The sequence below is a fragment of the Blastocystis hominis genome (genome assembly GCF_000151665.1).
Source record: "Blastocystis hominis, Singapore isolate B (sub-type 7) whole genome shotgun sequence assembly, scaffold_26".
Lineage (NCBI taxonomy): Eukaryota > Bigyra > Opalinata > Blastocystidae > Blastocystis > Blastocystis hominis.
In genome coordinates this window covers 89889-110248 of record NW_013171834.1, presented here as the reverse complement: position 1 = coordinate 110248, position 20360 = coordinate 89889, and the positions used below count along the sequence as shown (strand labels likewise).

Sequence of the window (20360 nt, the reverse complement as noted above, 5' to 3'; positions counted from 1 at the left end):
CTTCGACGCGCACTATCTCGTCAAGGGTCTCCAGCAGTGGTACTACAAGATGGGATCCGTGCCCAGCCAGTGGTACAATTCCAACGTGGACGGATGGAGCCAGGGCGCGCGCGGCTCGTTCCCCGCCTCCTCCAACGCCATCCAGCTGTACAAGAAGACCTTCAATGTGGGCTCCTTGCAGCACGCCTCTGCGTTCACCATCGCCATTCGCTATCTCTATGGCTGTGTCGTGTATGTGAACGGAATCGAGGTGTTCCGGAACCGCGTCACGGGCGATCTCTCGGACGCCTCGACCTCCTCCGGCTACTACTCCGGCTCTGCGATCTACCACAAAGTCTCGCTGCCCGTCACGACGTACGCGCTGGACGGCGAGAGCGCGCAGCACTATTTGGTGGCGGGTGAGAACACGATCGCCATCGCCCTGGTGGCCAACTCGGCGCAGCAAACCAACTCCGATTTCGATGCAACGGTGTATTTGGTGGACGACCCGACGAGCAGCCGCTCGTTTGACTATACGATCACGTGCTCCGGCATGTCGGGCACCTGCTCGTATCTGTGGAACGACAACTACAAGAACACGGTGTACCGTACTTCCACGTCGTGCGTCGATAACGAATCGGTTATCAAGTTCAAGGACGACCGTCGCGAGTGGATCGGCAGCTACTCGCTGACGCTGGAATACAACCAGTCGAACCGCCATGTGAACAGCTTCCAGCTGTTCGCGCGGAACGACGGCGACGCGGAGTGGACGCAGCTCGACGTGCAGACCGGCTGGCAGTACTGGGAAGTGGGCCAGACGAAGAAGGCCTATCTGCGGAACAACAAGCCCTACAACCAATACAAGTTCGTGAATTTCAAGAACGACGGCGAGGACTGTTCGTGGAAGCTCGCCAACGCCGGAATCTACACGGAGCAGACCGACCTCGAGGTGCCGGAGCTGAGCTATTCGGAGATTTCTGTGTACAAGGACATCGAGATGGCGGAGGAGTTCCCGTCCAGCGAGCTGTACTACAACTTCCGCGTGGAGCCTGCGCTCCCCTCGGGCATGAAGATCGACCCGCCTTCGGGTGTGATCATGGGCACGCCGCGCGAGATCACGAGCCAGCAGGACTACACCATCACCGCGTATCGCTACAACGGACCGGAAGCGACCGCGGTGACGTCGATCTGCGTGGATCGCTGCTACGGAGGCAAGTCGCTGATCACCGTGAAGATCCGAACGGACTCCAGTCCCAGCACGATCGGCTATCAGATCTTCGAGGGCCGCGGCGTGGAAGGAAACATTTATCGAGAGCTCTTCGGGCTCCCCGCGTCCTCGAGCCTGTTCTACGTGGACTCGTGCGCGCCGCACGGCATTTACACGCTGCAGACGATGGACGACTCGACGACGGGCTGGAGCACGCCGGCCGGGTACATGCTGACCGTGGACATCGGCGAGCTGGTCTTCGACCTGAACCAGATGCCCACGAGCTCCACGAAGGCCAAGCAGACCACCGTGTTCTATTCGTTCCTGCCCTTCCAGATGGAGTTCGACGCCTGGAGCGTGTGGAACGTGAAGGACAGCGTGCCTTCCAACTGGCTGGACACGACCTACGAGGTCACCTCCACCTGGAAGTCGCTGATCTCCGCCGAGATCACCAAAAGCGAGAGCGCGACGTTCTACGTGCGCCGCGCCTTCGAGATCCCGCACCTGTCCGAGGTGTCTGTGCTGAACGTGCGCATCCGCTTCACGGGCGGTTTGGTGGGCTACTTCAATGGCCGTCGCATGGTGCGATTCAACATGCCCGACGCGTTCAACCTGGAGACCGAGGCGCTGGCTCCGCGCAGCGCGGACAAGGTCTCGAAGTTCCACATCGTGCTGTCCACGGTGGGCGCCGTGAGCGAGACCAACGTGATCGGGTTTGAGATCCACCGCGCTCCGGGAGCGAAGCTGAGCGACCCGGTGGCGTTCGGCGCGACGGGCGTGTTCGGTGCGCAGGAGTGCTCTCCGATCGTCAACACGTTCGAGTACGCGAACGTGACCTCGCTGTCCACGGGCAAGCTGGAGTCGCTGTTCGACATGGATGTGACGACCTACGCGAGCTTCACCAACAGCAAGTCGTTCGTCCTGCAGTGGCAGTTCGAGAACCAGGATCCGGTGCGGTTCAACGGCTACGCGTTCCAGCCGGGCACGTCGTTCTCTTCGTTCGGCTGGTCGCTGTACACGCGCGAGCTGGACGAGGACGACTGGAACCTCGCGCACCAGACCAACGCGGAGTCGCTGACGCAGCGCGTGCGCAAGGAGTTCTCGAGCGTGGGGTCGATGCTGGGCCACCGCAACTACCAGCTCCGAATCGACGACACGGCGAGCTCCACGCCGCGGATCTACGAGTTTTTGTTCCTCTACTGCAAGGCGTCGGGCAACTACTGCGAGGGCGAGGGCGACTATCCCCCCGTGGCGGAGGGCAGCATCTCGCCGTCGGTTTGCCCGGACGGCTTCATCGGCTACACCTACCGCGAGTGCGCGAACGGCAAGCTGGGTCCCCCCAAGACCGACCAGTGCCGCTACAAGATCCCCACGGATCTGCTGTACCCGACGGCGTCGTACACGTTCGTGATGGACACGGAGGTGAGCACCGGAGTGCCCACGTACAAGAACATCATCCAGTCGTTCTTCCTGGACGAGCACGTGTACCTGCCTCTGGGTCTGGAGCTGGACCCGAAGACCGGCGAGATCCACGGCGTGCCGATCGAGGAGCAGACGATGACGGCGTACACGATCTACGGCAAGAACGAGCGCGCGGCGACCATGTTCGTGCTGAGCATCCAGGTGCGGAAGGGCGTGTGCATCGGCACGGGATTCTTCCCGACGACGCAGGTGGGCAACGTGGCGACCTACGACTGCTCGCTGCAGGGAAGCTTCGTGGGAACGCAGAAGTGCGCGTGTCTGCTGGGAGAGAAGGACGGAGAGTGGCAGAAGATCACCGGAATGTGCTTCTCGACCTCGATGATCGTGATGCTGATCGTGATGTTGTTCATCGTGCTCGTCGTTGCTCTTTTCTTTGTGATCCGGTCTTCGAGACGTGCCAAGGCTGTGGGAGGAATCAAGAACAAGCCAGCGGTGTTGAAGAAGGGTGGTAGTGCGTCTCCAGCCAAGAAAACCATGAAAGTTTAATAGGTCTGTTTATTGCTGTGATTATTGTTGTTTCCCTGTTTGTTGGAAATTCGAATCGAGGGAAAACGGAATGAAGGAGAGGTTCTTCCATCAGCACAGTTTCAAAAGTTGCACTTTTGTTGGCAACGATCGTGGTGTACTGTGTCCAACAGTGTGGAGAGTGAATTTTATTAGGAATTCTGCGTTAGAATAAAAAAAGATTATGACAGTATCTTCTTTCTGGAGAAAGGGACTAATTTTTAGGAAAACAGCAAGGATAATACTGCTCCAAAGAAGAATCACCGTAAAACGGCAACTGATAAAGAGCAGCAGCCTATTGAAAAGAAGCCCGTGGTAAGATGTTTTGGGGGCGGACTGGACTAATGGTGTAGGCTGATCATGGAAAGGACAAAGATTTACCCATCAAGCCAAATAAGTAGGTTTTGCATGAAGGGAGGTGAATGTTTAGGAAGGCAAAGAGCGCTCTTAACGAAACAACCGAAAAGGTACGTCCTGCTCGCACTTGTATCTAAATTAACCTTTGTATAGAAAGAAAAGAAAGTAGCAATGGTAAAGCACTCCGAAGGTGTTGCCGCGCGGACGATAGCCAAGCGGAACGAAAAGAAGGCGAAAGGAAAGAAAGTAGGTTATCGAGCCTTGGATCACGTGTAGGGAAAGCAGACGAAGAGCGAAGAGGACGGAAATCTGTCCGAGAGCGGGAAACAAAAGGAATCCGAACTAAAACTCGAAACTGAGGTCAAAACCGTCGGCAGCGTCGACAAAGAGAGCGACACTCCCTCCGTTCTGAAAGGAGAGGACGCGTCCTCGCTCTCTGGCCTAAAAAAGACGGAGGAAGAAGTCTTGGATGATGGTATGTTTTCATGTCGGCTCTCACCCCTAGATGAAGTGTACCCGTACTACCAGTACTCCCCACTCCGCATTTTAACGCCCTAGCAAGTACCCAACGCTTTTCGCCGTGCTGATTCCGGACAACAAATCACGTGACATCATCTACGTCAACAAGCGTATCTTCAGCATCGCGCGGCGGCGCAACGCGGACTACGTCGTAGCCCGTCCCCTCTCCACGTCATCTCTAGATCGCGGACCAGCGCGTGAGCATCGACGGCATCAAAATCACGGTGAACATCGAGTTCGACCAGGCGGAGATCGCCGCGCGGCGCTACTCCTCCTCGCAAGTCCTCGTGAACGACTCCATCCGGCTGGAGTACGTCTGGCTCACGCTCATGAACGGCGACACGCTCACCTTCAGCGACGGCAGTCGCTACACCTTCTACAACCTCTACAACGTGCACGAGATCGACGAGATCCCGGTGGGCGCGGACGCGTACATTCGCTACTGCCGACGCAACATGATCGACGAGGACAACAAGCTGCGCGGCGAGGTGCAGCTGCTCAAGTCCCCCATGGACTTCGACACCATCCAGAGCTCCGAGGCCGCGCTTCACCGCGGGGAGGACGAGATCAACACCGAGTCGATGATGGACGACGAGGAGGACGACGACATGGACTCCAGTGCGTTCATTATCGGGCCCGGACTGCTCCCTGCGGCGCTCTCCGCGGTGCGCAGCGCGCCGGAGATCCCCGCGGTGCCCGAGCCGCTGGACGAGATCACGCCGGAAGTGTCGGAGCCGGAGACGAAGGAGCTGAAGGAGACGAACGGGATCGCGAAGATCCAGAAGGAGATTTTGGACCATGTGCAGGAGCTGAACTCGAAGGTGAGCGAGTGGGCGGCGCCGGACGAGCTGGGGCCGCGCCGAGCGGCGGGAACGGGTGCAGCGAACCCGTTCGATGATGGGGACGGGGCGCTGATGGAGGTGGAGAAGAAGGACAAGATGAAGCTGAAGACGGTGCTGGACGAGAAGAGGAAGAAGCGGTTGGCGCTGCCCGGGAAGGGCGGGTTCGCGAAGAATATGATCGTGTTCTCGCCGAATTCGCGGCGGAATACGCACCAGCATTTGCTGATGCGGAGGAAGCTGGCGGCGGGGGATGGGAAGCCGGAGACGGCGCAGTACGACAACGAGACGTATGTGCTGTATCGAAGCAAGAATAAGTTGATGCCTGCAGCGCATGATGTGTATGATGTGAGGATGAGGAATGGATGTGATGGGCAGATTATTATCGATACGTATTGCCGAGACATGATGGAAGGAATCGATATGGACGACATTCGAGCGTGGGCGATGCGATGGGGAGTGAAGAGATAGGATTTTGACGCAGAACTCGAAGAACCAGAACACGAATTATCGCAAATTGTTCAAAGAAACGCTGGAGAACGATATGATCACGTACGAGAAGAACCAGGTGTGTGCAGAGAGAGAGAGGGGAGTAATGGGTAGACGACGTTTGCGAATTGTGGCTATTACATCACGGAGTCGTTTCAGAAGTATTGCAGTTTGCTTTTCAAATCGTACATCGACAACCCCAAATATCGCGAGCAGCACAAAAACGGAGGCACTACCTTCAACTACATCCCGCAGTTCGTTCGCATGGACTGCGAGAACGGCCGTCAGTACATGACCAACATCGTTCTCTCCCTCGCCAAGGTCCACAAAGCCGACGTGATGGTTCGCCTCTTTTCGCTTTCGTTCACTCCTTCTAGTTGTTCAACTTCGATAAGAACCTGCTCATCGAGGGAACGCCGCTCTGCTACCGCAAGTATCTCTTCGGACTGTTCCCCAGCACCATCCACATCAAGCCGGCCGCGCAGCTGGTTCCGAAGAAGCAGCCGCCGGTGAAGGACCGCTACGACAATTCCTTCGATATGATCATGAACGACGACTCGCTGTTCTCTCTCTACGACGACATTCGCTATTTGAATCCGGAGGAGGACGAGAACGGCTTCGAAGAGGAGGGCATGGAGGAATCCATGGAGGACGAGAGCTTCGACCACGCCGCGGACCGCGTGGCGGACGACGCGAGCAGCACGGAGAAGGGCGATTTGAAGGACGAGGACGACATTATTGAGGGCGATATCGTGGTTGTGACGCCGCCTTCCAACGAGGGATTTTTGTTCATGAAGAGCAAGCGCGCGTACCGCCCGGTGACCGTGCATTACCCGCGTTCGCTCTCGCTGAAGTCGCTGCCCGAGCCCAACGCGCACAAGGAGAAGGAGCGTCGCGCGGTGGTGGTGAAAGTGATCGGGACGGAGCGCGTAGCGTCGAGCTCCCTGCCTCACACCTAGCTGATTATTAAGTATCTGGACAAGGACGAGAGCGAGGATCGCCAGCACTCGCTTCGTCTCGCGCGCCACTCCATCGATCTCGGCGAGAAGCTCCATCTCGGCGGGTCGGAGCTGGACGGGAAGAAGCGCGGGAAGTACCAGTCGCTGGCGCGCAGCCTACACGCGTGTCAGCGAAGCCAAGTCCACAAGTGGGTCGACGAGGACGACCAGAAATTCTTGCTGATGAAGTGCGTCAACGACGTAGGAAGCAGGGCGCTGGACTGACCCCAAGGTTCTCAACGAGCGAAACGAGAAATACGAGAAGCGATCGAACAAGTCGGACGCCAAATCGGACGCCAAATCGGACGCCAAATCGGACGCCAAATCGGACGCCAAATCGGACGCCAAATCGGACGCCAAATCGGACGCCAAATCGGACGCCAAATCGGACGCCAAATCGGACGCCAAATCGGACGCAGGATCTTCCGAGAACGCTCCGTAGCCTCTTGCTCCCTTTCCTTTTAATCCGCAGCAATCCGCTGTTCATCGTCTTCGAGGACGCGCCTGCGATCATTCGCCGTCGCAACGCGAACATCCTGCAGCTGCTGAACATCCACGAGAAGGTGTTCCACTTCCCGATCTTCGTCATCCTCACGGAGAAGTCGCGCGCGCGCCAGCAGCCGGTGCACAACGACATGATGATGATCGGCGGGCTGAACATGAACGTGATCATGGGCGGCACGTTCCACCCGCGCACCGACAACCGATCGCACATCGAGCAGTACTTCGACAACGTGATGGAGAAGAGCTTCGTGCTGCCCTACCCGGGCGGAAAAATCACGGTGCCGAGCGACATTATGGTGATCGACGTGCCGGTGCCGCAGGACACCAAGTTCAAATACTCGTACGAGAAGCGCGTGGAGGAGGACGAGAAGCTCGCCATGCGCAACAAGCACATCAAGGAGCTCGAGTTCTTCTTGCGCGCACATCACTTGTACTGCCCCGAGACGCGGAGCGTGCGCTACCTCGATCTGAAACGCATCAAATACTGGCTGCCGATCATCCGCATGGCGTACTCGCTGCAAGTCTCCGCGGGAATGACCTATCTGAAGGAGCAGGATATCTACGACGTGTACAACAAGAGCAAGGACACGATCACGCGCACCGGCAAGCCCGTGTACGTGAGTGAGAACGCGGGCGACACGCTGTACGGCGTGGTGAGTCGCAAATGCATCGAGTTGGCGCTCAAAGTCGCGTACAACACGCAGAAAGAGGCGCAGCCCGACACTTCGCAGGAGGTTCGATTCGAATTCGACGGTGACGCGTGTAGATCCGGTGCAAGAACGAGAGCGAGCGCCGACTGATCCACAACGGCTCGTTCATCTCCCCGAACAACATCACGGTGGGCTTCGACGACGTGGGATCCCTCGAGAACGTCAAAGCCAAACTCCGCGTATTTCCTTTCTCTCTTTCTCTTGCTCATCCTCTAGGAAGCGATCATTCTCCCGCTTCGTCGCCCCGAGATCTTCGCGCAGTCGTCTCTCCTCAAGAGCTGCAAGGGATTGCTGCTCTTCGGACCGCCGGGCACCGGCAAGACGATGCTGGCGAAGGCGCTGGCGCGCGAGAGCGGCGCCAACTTCCTCAGCATCGCCACCTCCACGATCTTCAACAAATACGTGGGCGATTCCGAGCAGAACACGCGTGCCATCTTCACGCTGGCGGCGCGGCTGTCGCCCTGCGTGATCTTCATCGACGAGATCGACTCGCTGCTGAGCTCGCGGCAGTCGTCCGACAGCAGCGAGGAGTACACGCGGAAGGTCAAGAACGAGTTCATGGCCAGCTGGGACGGGCTCATGACCGACGAGAACCTCCGCGTGGTGGTGATTGGCTGCACGAATCGGCCGTTCGACCTGGACGACGCGGTGCTGCGGCGCTTCTCGCGGAAATTGCTGGTGGATTTGCCGGATGCGGAGCAGAGAGAGAAGATTCTGAAGGTAATCCTGCGCAAGGAGAAGCTCAGCGACGACGTGGACTTGAAGGCCATCGCGAGCGACTCCATGACCAAGGGATTCTCCGGAAGCGACTTGTATAATCTCTGCCAGACCGCCGCGTACATGCCGATTCGCGAGATCGTGGCCAGCGAGGAAAAGGACCCTGCGGTGAACCAGAAGCCGAAGATGGATAGCATGGGCCTGCTTTCGCTGGAGGACGACGACAGCGACGCCATGGAGGTCGAGGAGAAGAAGGAGGTGACCGTGCGGCCGCTGCAGATGAAGGACTTCGAGAAGGCGTCGAAGGAAGTGGGGACAGGGAGAGGAGTCGAGCGTAGATCACGTTTAGCTTCGAGGAAAGCAACACGGTGATTCGAGCCATTCGGGAGTGGAACGAAAAGTACGGAGACAGCGGATCGAGAAAGTCAGACGACCTGTCGTATTACATTTAAGGGATCGCTTTGTTTGTTGTGAAATAGCTCGAAAAGATGTTGGTCGCATCTGATTGGCCGGTGGGGGTGGTAAAAATTGCCATATTTTTGCGTTAAACGCAGCTGAAAAGGTAAAATACGACCGTTTAAAGAAGCTCTATCGAGTGTCCTATCGAGGACCTTTGGATCAATTCGTTCCTTAGGGATAAAGCGAGCAGGAAGCGACCTCATTTTTTCGTGTGTTCCCAGGTATGCTATGGTCACAGATTTATTATTCTCTATAGAGCAAACAACTCATGGCCTCATTGCGGTCTCTGCAACAAGAAGATCACTCTTGACAAGGAAATATTCATGTAAGCGGTTCAAAAATTTGATGATTGGCAGGTTTGGAGATACTCCTTTTTGCTCGGAGAATTGCAGAGCCGCTGCAATTACGGCAGCAAAACATCTTTTAGCTAATTGATTTACTATTCCCTCAGGAATGTTTATAATTTTCCAAATTGTTCTATAATAAGTGTGTCCCTAAAAGTTCATTCGAACTTGTTTGTTGAATATAGGTTTGCAAATGGACTTCCTATGCCTTATGGGGAAGGGTGGTCCGTGGGGTGAATGGATTCTTCAAAAGATATTCAAAAAGAGGAGTGGAAGTGGTGCGCACCATTTCCACTCCTCTTTTCTGTACGGATTTCTCCTTCTTGTCATTTTATGTTCCGATCTGTTATTTCTCGTCACAAAGTTCTCTCGGTTCTCACTCTTGGCGCTGCTGCGTCTGCGCTGCCATTGGTGAAAGAAGAAAATCGGTTTTTGCTAATTACGCAGTTTTTGATCTCTAGTGTAAAAGTGCAAGACTTTGGCATCCGTTTACACCGCACCACCTACTTTGCAAGGACTGTGGGTTCGATTATATTCGATTACTGGTGGTCTTTTCGCAATCTAGAGGATGGCACACCCGAAGAACAAGAAATGGAACACATTGTGAATCAACGGAGTGCTGAACACCTTTTCCGAATGTGCGAGTATGGATTTGGATCGGCTGTGACCTGTAGCCATCTAGGAGGGTACTTTGCCAAATTTGGTCAAATCATTTCAACTTTTGATAAGGGTGTTCCTCCCGAATATGTAGAGGTGCTGAAGCAATGCCAAGTCGCAGCAGTGCACTCTCCTAATCTCTAGGATCGATTAACCCCCACCTCCTTTTCTGTGTTTGAGCGTACTCTGAAAGAGGACCTCGGAGTTAATTCCCAATCCATTTTCCGCGACGTGGACGAGAATCCCGTCGGCTGCGCCTCCCTCGCCCAAGTTCATCATGGTCATTTAGTCACGGGCGAGGAAGTCGCCATCAAGATCCAGTACCCCACCGTCGCCAAGAATACGCAGACGGATCTCCGAAACATCGAGCTGGCGACGCGCATCTGCGAGCGCCTGTTTCCCCGCTTCCAATACTCCGTACGCGTTTAATTTTCTTTCCTCATCGCAGTGGATCGTTCCGAAAATCCGCGCGACGGTCGAGCGCGAGTTCAACTTCCTCAGCGAGGCGGAGAATCTTCGCGACTGCCGCGCGTTCTTCGCGGAAACGCCCTCGGTGTACGTGCCGAAGCCGTATTTGGAGCTGTGCACGAAGCGGATCGTGGTGATGGAGTACATCCACGGCACCAAAATCAGCGACGTGGCGGCGCTGGAGCGCGAAGGCTTCGACAAGACGGAGATCGGACGGATCTGCGTGCAGGCGTTCAGCGACATGATCTTCCGGTTTCATAAGCTGCACATGGATCCGCACTCCGGAAATCTGATGGTGCGACGCATCCCGGGGACGGAGAAGCCGCAGCTGGTGCTGCTGGACCACGGGATGTACATGTATTTTGGCGAAGGGTTCAATGAGAACTTCCGAAAACTGTGGTTTGCGATGATCAACCAGGATAAGGAGGCGATTGTGGAGGCGAGCAAGGTGTGGGGCGTCGAGAGAGAGGCGGAGCTGCTTCCGATGATCTTCACGGGGCGAACGACGCGAATGCGGAATAAACTGGGCGAGGAACTGACCGAAGAAGAGATCCAGAAGGTCCGGATGAAGATGATCGAGCGAATGCAGCACGCGGATAAGAAGAAAATGGAGGAGCGGATGCAGCGGATGCAGGAGTTCGTGAAGAGCCTCCCGTTGGAGCTTTTCTCGGTGATGCGCGTGCAGATTATGGTCGGGATGGGGGAGAGGAGTGAGGAGTAGATGCGGGGATTGCTCCGCCAGCTGGGCATTTCCGAGAACGAGCGGCTGATGGGGATGACGGATGCCGCGATCCGAAGCATGTACGTGGACACGGAGAACCGCACGTCGTATTTCGGGATGGTCCGCTGGATTCTGTACAAGTGGTTCTTGCAGCTGCGGTTGTGGTGGGGCGATCTCTTCACGGATTGGTACTATCGATGGTATCTGAGCCAGCAGAAGGAGTTGTTCTTCTCGCTGGACGAAGGAGAGGCGAAGACTTCGAAATCGGAATCAGAATCGGATACGAAATCGGATCCAACTCCAACTCCAACTCCGGAAGTGGCAGTCAATGCATCGCAATGAACAGTTCGGTAGTTTGTAGATTGTATTATTATTATTTCATATTTGTTGCACACAAACAAGTCAACCAATAACCAATTACAAGCTATTATGTTTCTTGCTCATTTCCTTGATTTACTTTACTTCTCCTCGGGAATGGGCAGAGGCGCAATTCCGGACTGGAAGTGGCGCAGGCGCAGCTCGGCTCCACGGACCACCGCCACGGGGTGAATCTCCTTGCGAGCATCATACACGGCCTTGCAGGCCTTGGCAGTGTAGTTGATGTGCGAATCGTTCAGCTGGTTGCGAGGCACGGCGAATCGCACCAAGTTCAGCACTCCCTTCTGCTCCTCGGGAGTCTTCTGATCGTACTCGAAGGCGAACGGACCCAGCTCGCAAGCGCGGATTCCGTAGTTGCGCAGCAGCTCGATGCAGAAGCCCACTCCGGGGAAGGCGAGAGGAGTCATGTAGGGGATTCCCTTGAAGAACTCGTCCATGTTCAGGTACACGGCGTGGCCTCCAGCGGGCAGCACCACGGGCAGGCCTTCCTTGGCGAACTCCTCGGCCAGGCGGCGCACCTGATCGATGCGGCGCTTCAGGTAGGTGTGCTTCTGGACCTCGAAGAGACCCACAGCGCAGCACATCACGTCACGGCCGCTGAGTCCTCCGTACGAGTCGTTTCCGTACTGAAGAATCTGCTGCTCCTTGATGCGCGTTCCGATCTGGACCTTGTCGGTCGAGAACTTCTGCGAGAACACGCCGCGATCACGGAAGGCGAGCAGACCGCCGATGTTCACCAGACCGTCCTTCTTCAGGGACATGGTGAAGCAGTCGCAGTACTGGAAGCACTCCTTCAGAATGCGAGGAATCGACCAGGTCTTGTACGGCTCCTCGAACTCCTGAATGAAACGCGCGTTCTCCACGCATCGGCAGGCATCGAACACCAGCGGCAGGTTGTACTTCTTGCAGATGTCGCTCACCTCCTTGATGTTCTTCAGCGACACGGGCTGACCGGCTCCCGTGTTGTTGGTGATCGTCAGCAGCACGAAGGGAATCGTCTCCACGCCCTTCTCCTGGATCACGGCCTCCAGACCCTCCAGGTCCATGTTGCCCTTGAAGGGGTTCTCCGTCCACATCTTCTCCACGGGGAACGGGTCGTACAGGTTCTTCGAGAACAGATTCACCGGCTGGAACAGGTTGTTACGAGCGTTTCCCTCGGTGGTGTCGAAGAATCCGTTGCTGGGGATCGTGTACTTCACCTTGTCGCCAGTGCGCTCCATCAGCACCTTGCGCACCGACTGGTACAGAAGGTTCTCAGCGCAACGACCCTGCGGGCAGATGAAGAAGTTGGGGCGCTCCAGCTGGAACACTCCTCCGTTCACAAAGCCTCCCTCGCAAGGCTCCAGGAGCTCCTTGATCAGCTCCTCGTTGGTGGCCTCGTCGGTCAGCACCTTGTACACAAGTCTTCTCTGCTCATCACCACGCTCGAACAGATCACGCGCAGCATCCAGAAGGCAGTAATATCCATGATTACGACCGTAAGCTTCATCTCCACGCATCAGAGCACACCACTGAATATCGGTCATCGAGGAAGAACCAGAGTCAGAAAGATAGTCGACAGTGATAAGGGGAGAGGGGAAAGAGAACATGTTGTACTCAGTCTTCTCCAAAACCTCACTACGTTCTTCGACGGTGCAGTCACTACAAATCAGGGGCAGATCCAACCAAGTACCGAGTGTTTCTCACAACGTACTGCAGAGCAGTGGGGACAGCGCAATTAAGTTCAGATGCAGGAACGAAAGGCATTACTCAAATGTGTAGATATAAAGAAATAATGATTCTTCTTTCAAGATACCAAGTGGTAACCGTAGAAACACTATTAATGAGAGAATGAGACCCAATTTCTTGGACAAAATACCATATTTTTAGGGTGCATAATATAGCAATTAAGAAAATGATTCCTAATTCGGGGACATAATACGTCATGCTATGAAGGATTATGTGATTTTGTTGTGGGAAATATTGCAGATGGGCTAAGCAGTGACCAAGAATCACGCTGTCGACGTATATTGTAAAGTCAAAAGTCCATTAATTATCATTGTTAGGATGGAAAACAAACGATCTAATGGCGGTTTCTGATAGAGCAGCAAATATATATTACAACGAGCCTATGTACAACACACACTTTTTTGACAAGTTTACAGTTTATCGTGATATCTCAGAAAATTAGAGCGCTTTCATGGATCCTTACAAATAGAATGCAGTTGTTGAAAAAAAGTGATCGCAACGTTAGGTTCGTTTAATCCTATTTGATGTAATATGGTGATATAATGTGTACTGCCATGACAATGCCATGCTTCTTTTCGTCAAAGAGACAATTCACAACCATTACGATAGATATTGATTTGGAGCTCTGCAATATGTTGAAACACTCAAAATCTTTTGATTTAGAAAAGATTGCTGAGAAGTGTACCATAAAAGACACAATCAAGAAAACCAGAAATAATCACTCTCACATGAATGCATTCATCTTAAGTGATTGATCGCTTGCCTATAATCTATAAAAGAATAGTGTCATGTCAAGACATGTCGAAAAACACGGATCTAAGATATGTAGCATGTGAACTATCCTCGAATTTGTGCATCCTATAAAGAATCATATTGTATAGTATTAGGGTGGATGTGTATACAGAGAACAAACACTCTTCATAATAGAAGAGTAAAACCTAAGCACTCCAAAAAAAATCAAAATAACACAGTACTTGTTACAATTAAACAAACATACATACATACTTACAAAACCAAAACTAACAACAACACTTTTTCTTATCTTCCGGAGGATTCTCAGTGAGAGGCACCTTGATACTATCATTGATAGAGACGCCGTAGTTCTGAACAGCAAAATTCGCTGTTTCATTATGTCGCTTGATAATGCTGTTCGACATCTCAGTAAACAAATCATTGACTCCAGTTCCATCCTTTGCAGAGGTGTAGAAAACTGGCGCTCCGATCTTATCCGCATACTGCTGAACGTGCTCTCGATCAATTCCACGATTCAAGTCGATCTTGTTACACACCAAAAATAGAGAAACTAAGCACTAACACACAGTAACCGATATTGTACATTGCCGACCGACGTTATTCTGCTGAAGATCACAAAGCCAATTATCCAAGGAGTCCATTGTATCGGGTTTCGATGCATCAAATACAAGGATAGCTAAATATAGCAAAACAATCATGCGTGCCCACCTCCATCTACATCTTTGTAGTACACCGAAGTCATTGGCAGAAATGCATCCTGACCTGAACATTATCGTATGAAGACCCATTTATACCTGCAGTATCCCAAATCTTCATCGTATTGACGACATTACCACACGTCAGTGTTTTCATCAAAAAGGAAGCTCCAATCGTCGCAGAGGAGTGCTCAAAGAATTTTCCACGAATATAACGGATAGACAGGCAGGTCTTACCCACATCTAAAAACTAATGCTCTCTGCATTAAATTACCCGGGGGACCGATAACCACGATTTTCGATTCAATCGAGTTCATCAAAATACAGAGAATATGAAACCTATTCCGAAAAAAAACATCATAGTATTGGAAATCCAAATTTTGGTTCATTTCCTGTACAATGTGGAAAACCGTGCTAGTAAAGTTCCCGAGAGTGCAGCTACGCCGCTTTGCATCCGCTAAGCAAGGAAAGTTAGAAATTCCTGTATTGCCTCTGGTGGTTGAAAGTGAGTGAATGCAATTTATTTGATGTAGATAGCAACATACAGCATGCTACTGAATTATTAAGTCAAAGTAGCAAAGTGATTTACAATGTTCAGAGTTTTTTGTTTTTCCTTTTGAATACATAGTGGATAGAGATATTTCTCACGATAACTATCATCTGTTCTTAGATGCTTGTAGGAAGAGCAATTCTGTTTCAATCAACGGTCTGGCGCTTTATGGCATTGCTTTTATGTGCATTATGAGTGTAGGAATCGCTATGAATGCCGATCTGTGGAGCGATCTGCTCACTACTTTGAAATCACCTGCATTTTCGTTGCTCCGTGACCTAAATCTAACCCGTCCTCGTGCTTTGCGTTCTTTAGAACTAGAAACCGGTCTGACTCCCCAGACCTTTTCTTCCGTACTTGAAACACTCCTCTCTGCATCGATCCAGTTGCATTTTATGGAAATCGACTGTTTCCTATGATCCTCTCTCTCTCTCAAATAGCGAATCACCTCAACGGCGCTTTAGGCGATTTACGCCCTTTTTCGTCCGTTTTTTCCACAGTGAAGCAGCTTTGTCTTGATGGTACTCCCAGACGCATCGTTACACGCAGACTTGGAACTGAGCGATGCGTCGCTGAATTCTCTTCTTCCTCTCTTTGAATCACACAGTCTCTCGAATCTAGAAGTCTTGTATTTACGAGGTATATTCAATCACTCATTCATTCGAGTGACGGACTTACACACAGAGAATAAACTCCACGATGTCACATTAAAAGCACTCTTTCCTTTGCTCGATGATCAGTGCAAATCACTTCACACTTTAGGAATGTCATGTCGTATTGCAGAGCGGCATTCAGTTTAGATAATCCTTTTTCTGCAGAAGGAGTACGATTCCTTATTCAGCAATTCAAGCAAGATCGTTGTTCCTCTTTGAAGGAGCTCCAACTGGACCGTAGTGCATTTTCAAAGGAGTAATTTGGTAGTTTCAACGGTCAAAGATGCGCAGCTCATGCATCAACTCATGCTCAGCTTCTGTAAAGGAAGTGAGCCTTTAAATCGGGAATTTATTGAGCTTGGGATATTCAACCGCGAACCCGAAGTTGAAGAAGATGATGATTCTATTTGTTTAGATGATAGTTTTTGAGATTTTGCTTGTTTTTTGCACAAGCGATTATTTTGGATTTCACTCTTTTGATAAATACTCACAGATTTAAAAGAAAAGTAATGCAGAAGCGAGAAAGAGTTGATCGAGAGAAGGTACTCACTGAGAATGCTCGAATAAAGACTAGGTGTGTCCATTTCTGATTCGTGTCTTCATTCGTAAAAATGAAGTGTTCAGGTAGATTTTTGTCTGTTTTATGAGCTGATGAGATAGAGAGTCTGAGTTTTCTTCTCGCGGAGTCGTACCTCGTGATTGCGAGATTAATATACACACATGGTAATCAATTCGTGTTCTTTATGATTATTCAGGAAAGATGCCACATTGAAAGAGCTTTGCTCGCTGCTAAAACAAGTAAACGAAGATTCCCGAAGAAGAACATCGACTCTTGAGTTTAGCTCATGGTAGTTTCTGATTAAGACATTATTGACGTGCAGTTTCTATAATCGTGATGGACAGTTCCAGTTTCGTCGTTTAGGAAAGGTTTGCGCAGCCAAACCTAGTATGGATGATCGTTTAACACTGGAAAGCTGCCGTTTCCAACCAGGTGATCACTTATGTGTGGTGATTCGTGATCGGGACTACTAATGTTTGATATATCACTTGTTTGTTAGAAACTCTACTATTGAGCCTCTCAATGAATCCATTTGACCAAGTGAGAAAAGTGAGTTTGGAAGAAAATGACGACACGGATGTAGATCGTCTAATGGAAGCTCTGGTTCCAGCTTCTGAATCTAGCTCGAGTTCAAGCTCGACAGAAATTCGCGAACTGCAAGATGTTCCAATAGCGAACGATATCTCCAAGATTAATGAAATACGCAAAACTGTTGACAAAATTGGAGAACACAACAAGAAACTGGAAATCATACTACAGCAGTATGAATCGGCTACAAATCCGGATGAGAAGATCGCGTTGCAAAAGCAGATATCGCATATGATTCACCAAACTAACACAATTGCTGCGAACGGACGAGTAACTTTTTGTTTTATTACTCTACTATACTCCAGTTTTCGTTACAAACACTCAAGCTTCACTACAACAAGTTAACTCGTGATGTTGCTACAGCAAGTGTTTACAAGTATTGCCTTTTTACCCATTATTATGTGTAGTTTATATTCACAGTCGTACTCATCGATTGCTCATACATTCATCGAGCACATCACAAAGTACCAGAAGCTGCAGCAACGATATGCTTCAATTTTGGAATCACAATACTCCCTATCTTCTTTCATATCAGAGTCTTCCACAGAAAATGAGAACCAGCAGCTGGTATATATCTTTTCTGTGTGACATGTTATGTTAGCAAGCAACGAGTACAGTTCCACATCAACTGATCGAGGCATGTGTGGAAAGCCAAATGCAATACCGAGTAGGTGAGCTGAAAAAGAAATAATTTTAATGCAAAGGAAATGCAAATGATACAAAGCAGTATGAAGGAATTACAGCAGCTCTTCTTCGATCTAGCACTCTTAGTAGATGATCAGGGGGAAATGATCGATTCCATCCAAGTGAATGTACATTAAATATGAATAATTCGTCAATATTAAGATTGATACTACTGCAGATCGAACTGAAAAAACTCAACACGAATTGAAACAGTCGATTGTGAGGATGAAGAAAATTCGAAAACTGAAATGTTGCTTGGTTCTTTTTATAGTTATTTTGCTTTTGGTTGTTTTTATTTGCGCAATTCTGTTTGTCAAATCGGCATTTTGATTAATCTACTGTAATGTGTATGCTCTAAAACACTTCTTGAATAATGGAATCTAGTCTTGTAATTCCAAAATACGGTTTGTTCCAAAATTAACGGAAATTGTTATTTTTGTATCACCAATATAGTTGAAATGGCGTTGTATGTATCTATTTTAAATTATGGCTATTACACTTTTCACTCTTAACTTCCTTGTTGTGCATTCTTTAAGAAGAAGGGAACTCATCATAACGTACATCCGTTTTAGCGTTGTGTAAAAAGCTACATTACGCATGATACCATGAAGTGGAAATCACTATGAGCAATAGTACTCTCTACTTAAGTTAACGAATGACTGTTCATTCTTCTTTATATCCAAGTTATATATCATGGCTACTTGTGGTAAAATCGATAGTCTTTACGATTATGAATAGAAGGATTGTCTACCCTAAAGGGTTCTGAATATCTCCTGGATGGATATTACACTTACAAAAAACCCAGGGAAATTGTAGTGGATAACAACACATACATAATTCAGCACTTTCAAGGTGAACATGAGGATGAATACACAATGACATGCGACGGCAAGGTTTGCCTATTCCAGAATGGAGTTCTTAAAATGAGATATGAAGTAGATCATAATGGAACTCAGATTGGGAACTTTACTCGATTCAAAAACGGTCGTGTTGCCTTTGTACAAGATTTCAATGATATTATCGACAAACGGGACTTCAATCGTATAGTCAACCATGTGAAAGGAGAGCGGATGGAAATCTATTCGCATGAGAGTGGCAAGTTGATCTATCATGGCGAATTCAATAAACAGCGGGAGAGAGAAGGATGGGGAATCGAGTATGACCAGAAATCGGGTCAAATACTGCTGGAAGGCATATGGAAGAATAACAAATTGGTGGAAATCATTCGAAAGATCGAAGAAGGAACAATCATGATCGAGTTTAAACGAAACGGTAATAATACTTTGGCCTCGAATCGAATTCCCCTGTATGTGGGCGAATTCGTTTATGATGAATCGAAAGAATCGTTTCTTCGAAATGGTCGAGGATACTGGATCGATGAAGAAACTCGGATTGCTACTCGCGAAAGTGAATGGAAAGATGGAAAGGAAGTGAGTGGAAGAGATCTGTATGATGGATGGTACACTCCAGTTTCACTCCAAGCGACCATTTCAGAGACTAAAGAATTAGAGAACTTGAATTTGCAGGTCACGGATTTAGTGCTTCATTCAAATTGCTGTAACGACGTGACCGAATTTGATCTGAGCCAGTTCAAAAGGTTATCATCGCTTGAAATCGGAGACGATTGCTTTGGCTCTGTGAAAACCTTCAAAATCGACGGAATGCGAAGCTTGAGGAGACTGAAAATCGGCAAGAACTCCTTCACGGAGAAAAAGAACGGCAAGGGAGAAGATACTTTGAAATCCTTTCACATTTTGAACTGCGAGCAACTGCAATCCATCGAGATTGAACCCTACAGCTTTTCTGATTACGCTGGAGATTTCGAGTTGAAGAATCTTCCGTCCCTGCAAACTATCAAAATTGGGTCCACTGAAAGCAAGTCTTTCAATTTCAACTGGAGTTCCTTTGTGATTCGAGGTAGTGAAAATCATTATGTGATTTTGCAGACTTGCCAAGTCTCAGTTTCGTGTCTCTCGGAGGAGATGTGTTTAATTCTTCCCTGCATACAATAATCGAAAGTAGGAATGACGCGGAACTGGATGGTGATTCAATAGATCTTCCATCCTTGCAATGCATCGAGCTTGGAAAATTCGCTCTTGCTGGATATGACAATGCCTCCTGTTCACTCACTATGCTCAGTTTGAAAGGTAGACAGGATATAAACCCTAGATCTCCCTCTGTTGAACTCCATTATTTCGAGTGATGCAACGTTTTACTGGCCTACTACAGTTCGATTAGAAAGTAGGAGCGAGGAATTCTTGGCATGTAGACATTCCCAGTCTTAATGCGGTCAGGTTACATCGCTCATTTGAGAGAGTCAATTCGAAAACCATTTCGAGTATTTGCTTTTGGGGAATCTTTCTCGTAGATGTTTCCTCGATTCTTCTCAATTTCATCAACTAATCTTTGTACAATTAGGAGTATAGAATCTGTAGAAGGTAGTTTTAAATATGTGTGTATGGTTTGTGCTATCAAATACATTCATACAACGATCCCCTTCATTTCGTATTATCCAATATGCACACACTGATCTTAAATTCCACTTTGCATTTTATCAATGCAAAGCTACATTGAAATAATGCTCTGTTCTATATCTCCTTTGGGGTTTTATACTTTTTCGATGAGAACAATGACCGCAATTTGCTTTCAAGCTCAATATGCTTTGTAATAAACACTTGTCATAATAATTAGATGAAAGAAAAAGAGTAGACTATAGAAGAATCAGTACTTTATTTGAGAAGACATAAAGATCTATTGATAATATTATATTGACTTATTTTGCAATGTGAAAAAGATGGTATAGAGTGTTCGGTTAGTT

The 20360-nt window shown here is 49.7% G+C and overlaps 5 protein-coding genes; 3 read left to right on the top strand and 2 right to left on the bottom strand.

Annotated features, from left to right (window-relative positions):
• Positions 1 to 5915: 5915 nt before the first annotated feature.
• On the top strand, positions 5916 to 8764 carry GSBLH_T00003149001 (uncharacterized protein; the record flags this gene model as incomplete). XM_013041840.1 has 5 exons in its annotated part: positions 5916 to 6315; positions 6348 to 7612; positions 7645 to 7767; positions 7805 to 8614; positions 8644 to 8764. The coding sequence occupies 5 exons, from the start codon at positions 5916 to 5918 to the stop codon at positions 8755 to 8757; spliced, it is 2712 nt and encodes a 903-aa protein (XP_012897294.1). The 3' UTR covers positions 8758 to 8764.
• A 95-nt stretch (positions 8765 to 8859) lies between these two features.
• GSBLH_T00003148001 (uncharacterized protein) lies at positions 8860 to 10954 on the top strand (the record flags this gene model as incomplete). XM_013041839.1 has 7 exons in its annotated part: positions 8860 to 8985; positions 9021 to 9089; positions 9121 to 9536; positions 9570 to 9752; positions 9783 to 9879; positions 9910 to 10182; positions 10214 to 10954. The coding sequence occupies exons 3-7, from the start codon at positions 9346 to 9348 to the stop codon at positions 10952 to 10954; spliced, it is 1485 nt and encodes a 494-aa protein (XP_012897293.1). The 5' UTR covers positions 8860 to 8985; positions 9021 to 9089; positions 9121 to 9345.
• A 404-nt stretch (positions 10955 to 11358) lies between these two features.
• Positions 11359 to 13093, bottom strand: GSBLH_T00003147001 (uncharacterized protein). XM_013041838.1 has 2 exons: positions 13005 to 13093; positions 11359 to 12973 (listed from the first exon to the last, which is right to left on the bottom strand). Exons 1-2 carry the CDS (start codon positions 13076 to 13078, stop codon positions 11413 to 11415), a joined length of 1635 nt encoding a protein of 544 aa, XP_012897292.1. The 5' UTR covers positions 13079 to 13093; the 3' UTR covers positions 11359 to 11412.
• A 965-nt stretch (positions 13094 to 14058) lies between these two features.
• On the bottom strand, positions 14059 to 14825 carry GSBLH_T00003146001 (uncharacterized protein; the record flags this gene model as incomplete). XM_013041837.1 has 5 exons in its annotated part: positions 14059 to 14363; positions 14397 to 14489; positions 14522 to 14575; positions 14608 to 14751; positions 14783 to 14825. 5 exons carry the CDS (start codon positions 14823 to 14825, stop codon positions 14080 to 14082), a joined length of 618 nt encoding a protein of 205 aa, XP_012897291.1. The 3' UTR covers positions 14059 to 14079.
• A 2740-nt stretch (positions 14826 to 17565) lies between these two features.
• On the top strand, positions 17566 to 17679 carry GSBLH_T00003145001 (uncharacterized protein; the record flags this gene model as incomplete). The annotated part of the gene is made up of 1 exon (XM_013041836.1): positions 17566 to 17679. One exon carries the CDS (start codon positions 17566 to 17568, stop codon positions 17677 to 17679), a length of 114 nt encoding a protein of 37 aa, XP_012897290.1.
• Between the last annotated feature and the right edge of the window lie 2681 nt (positions 17680 to 20360).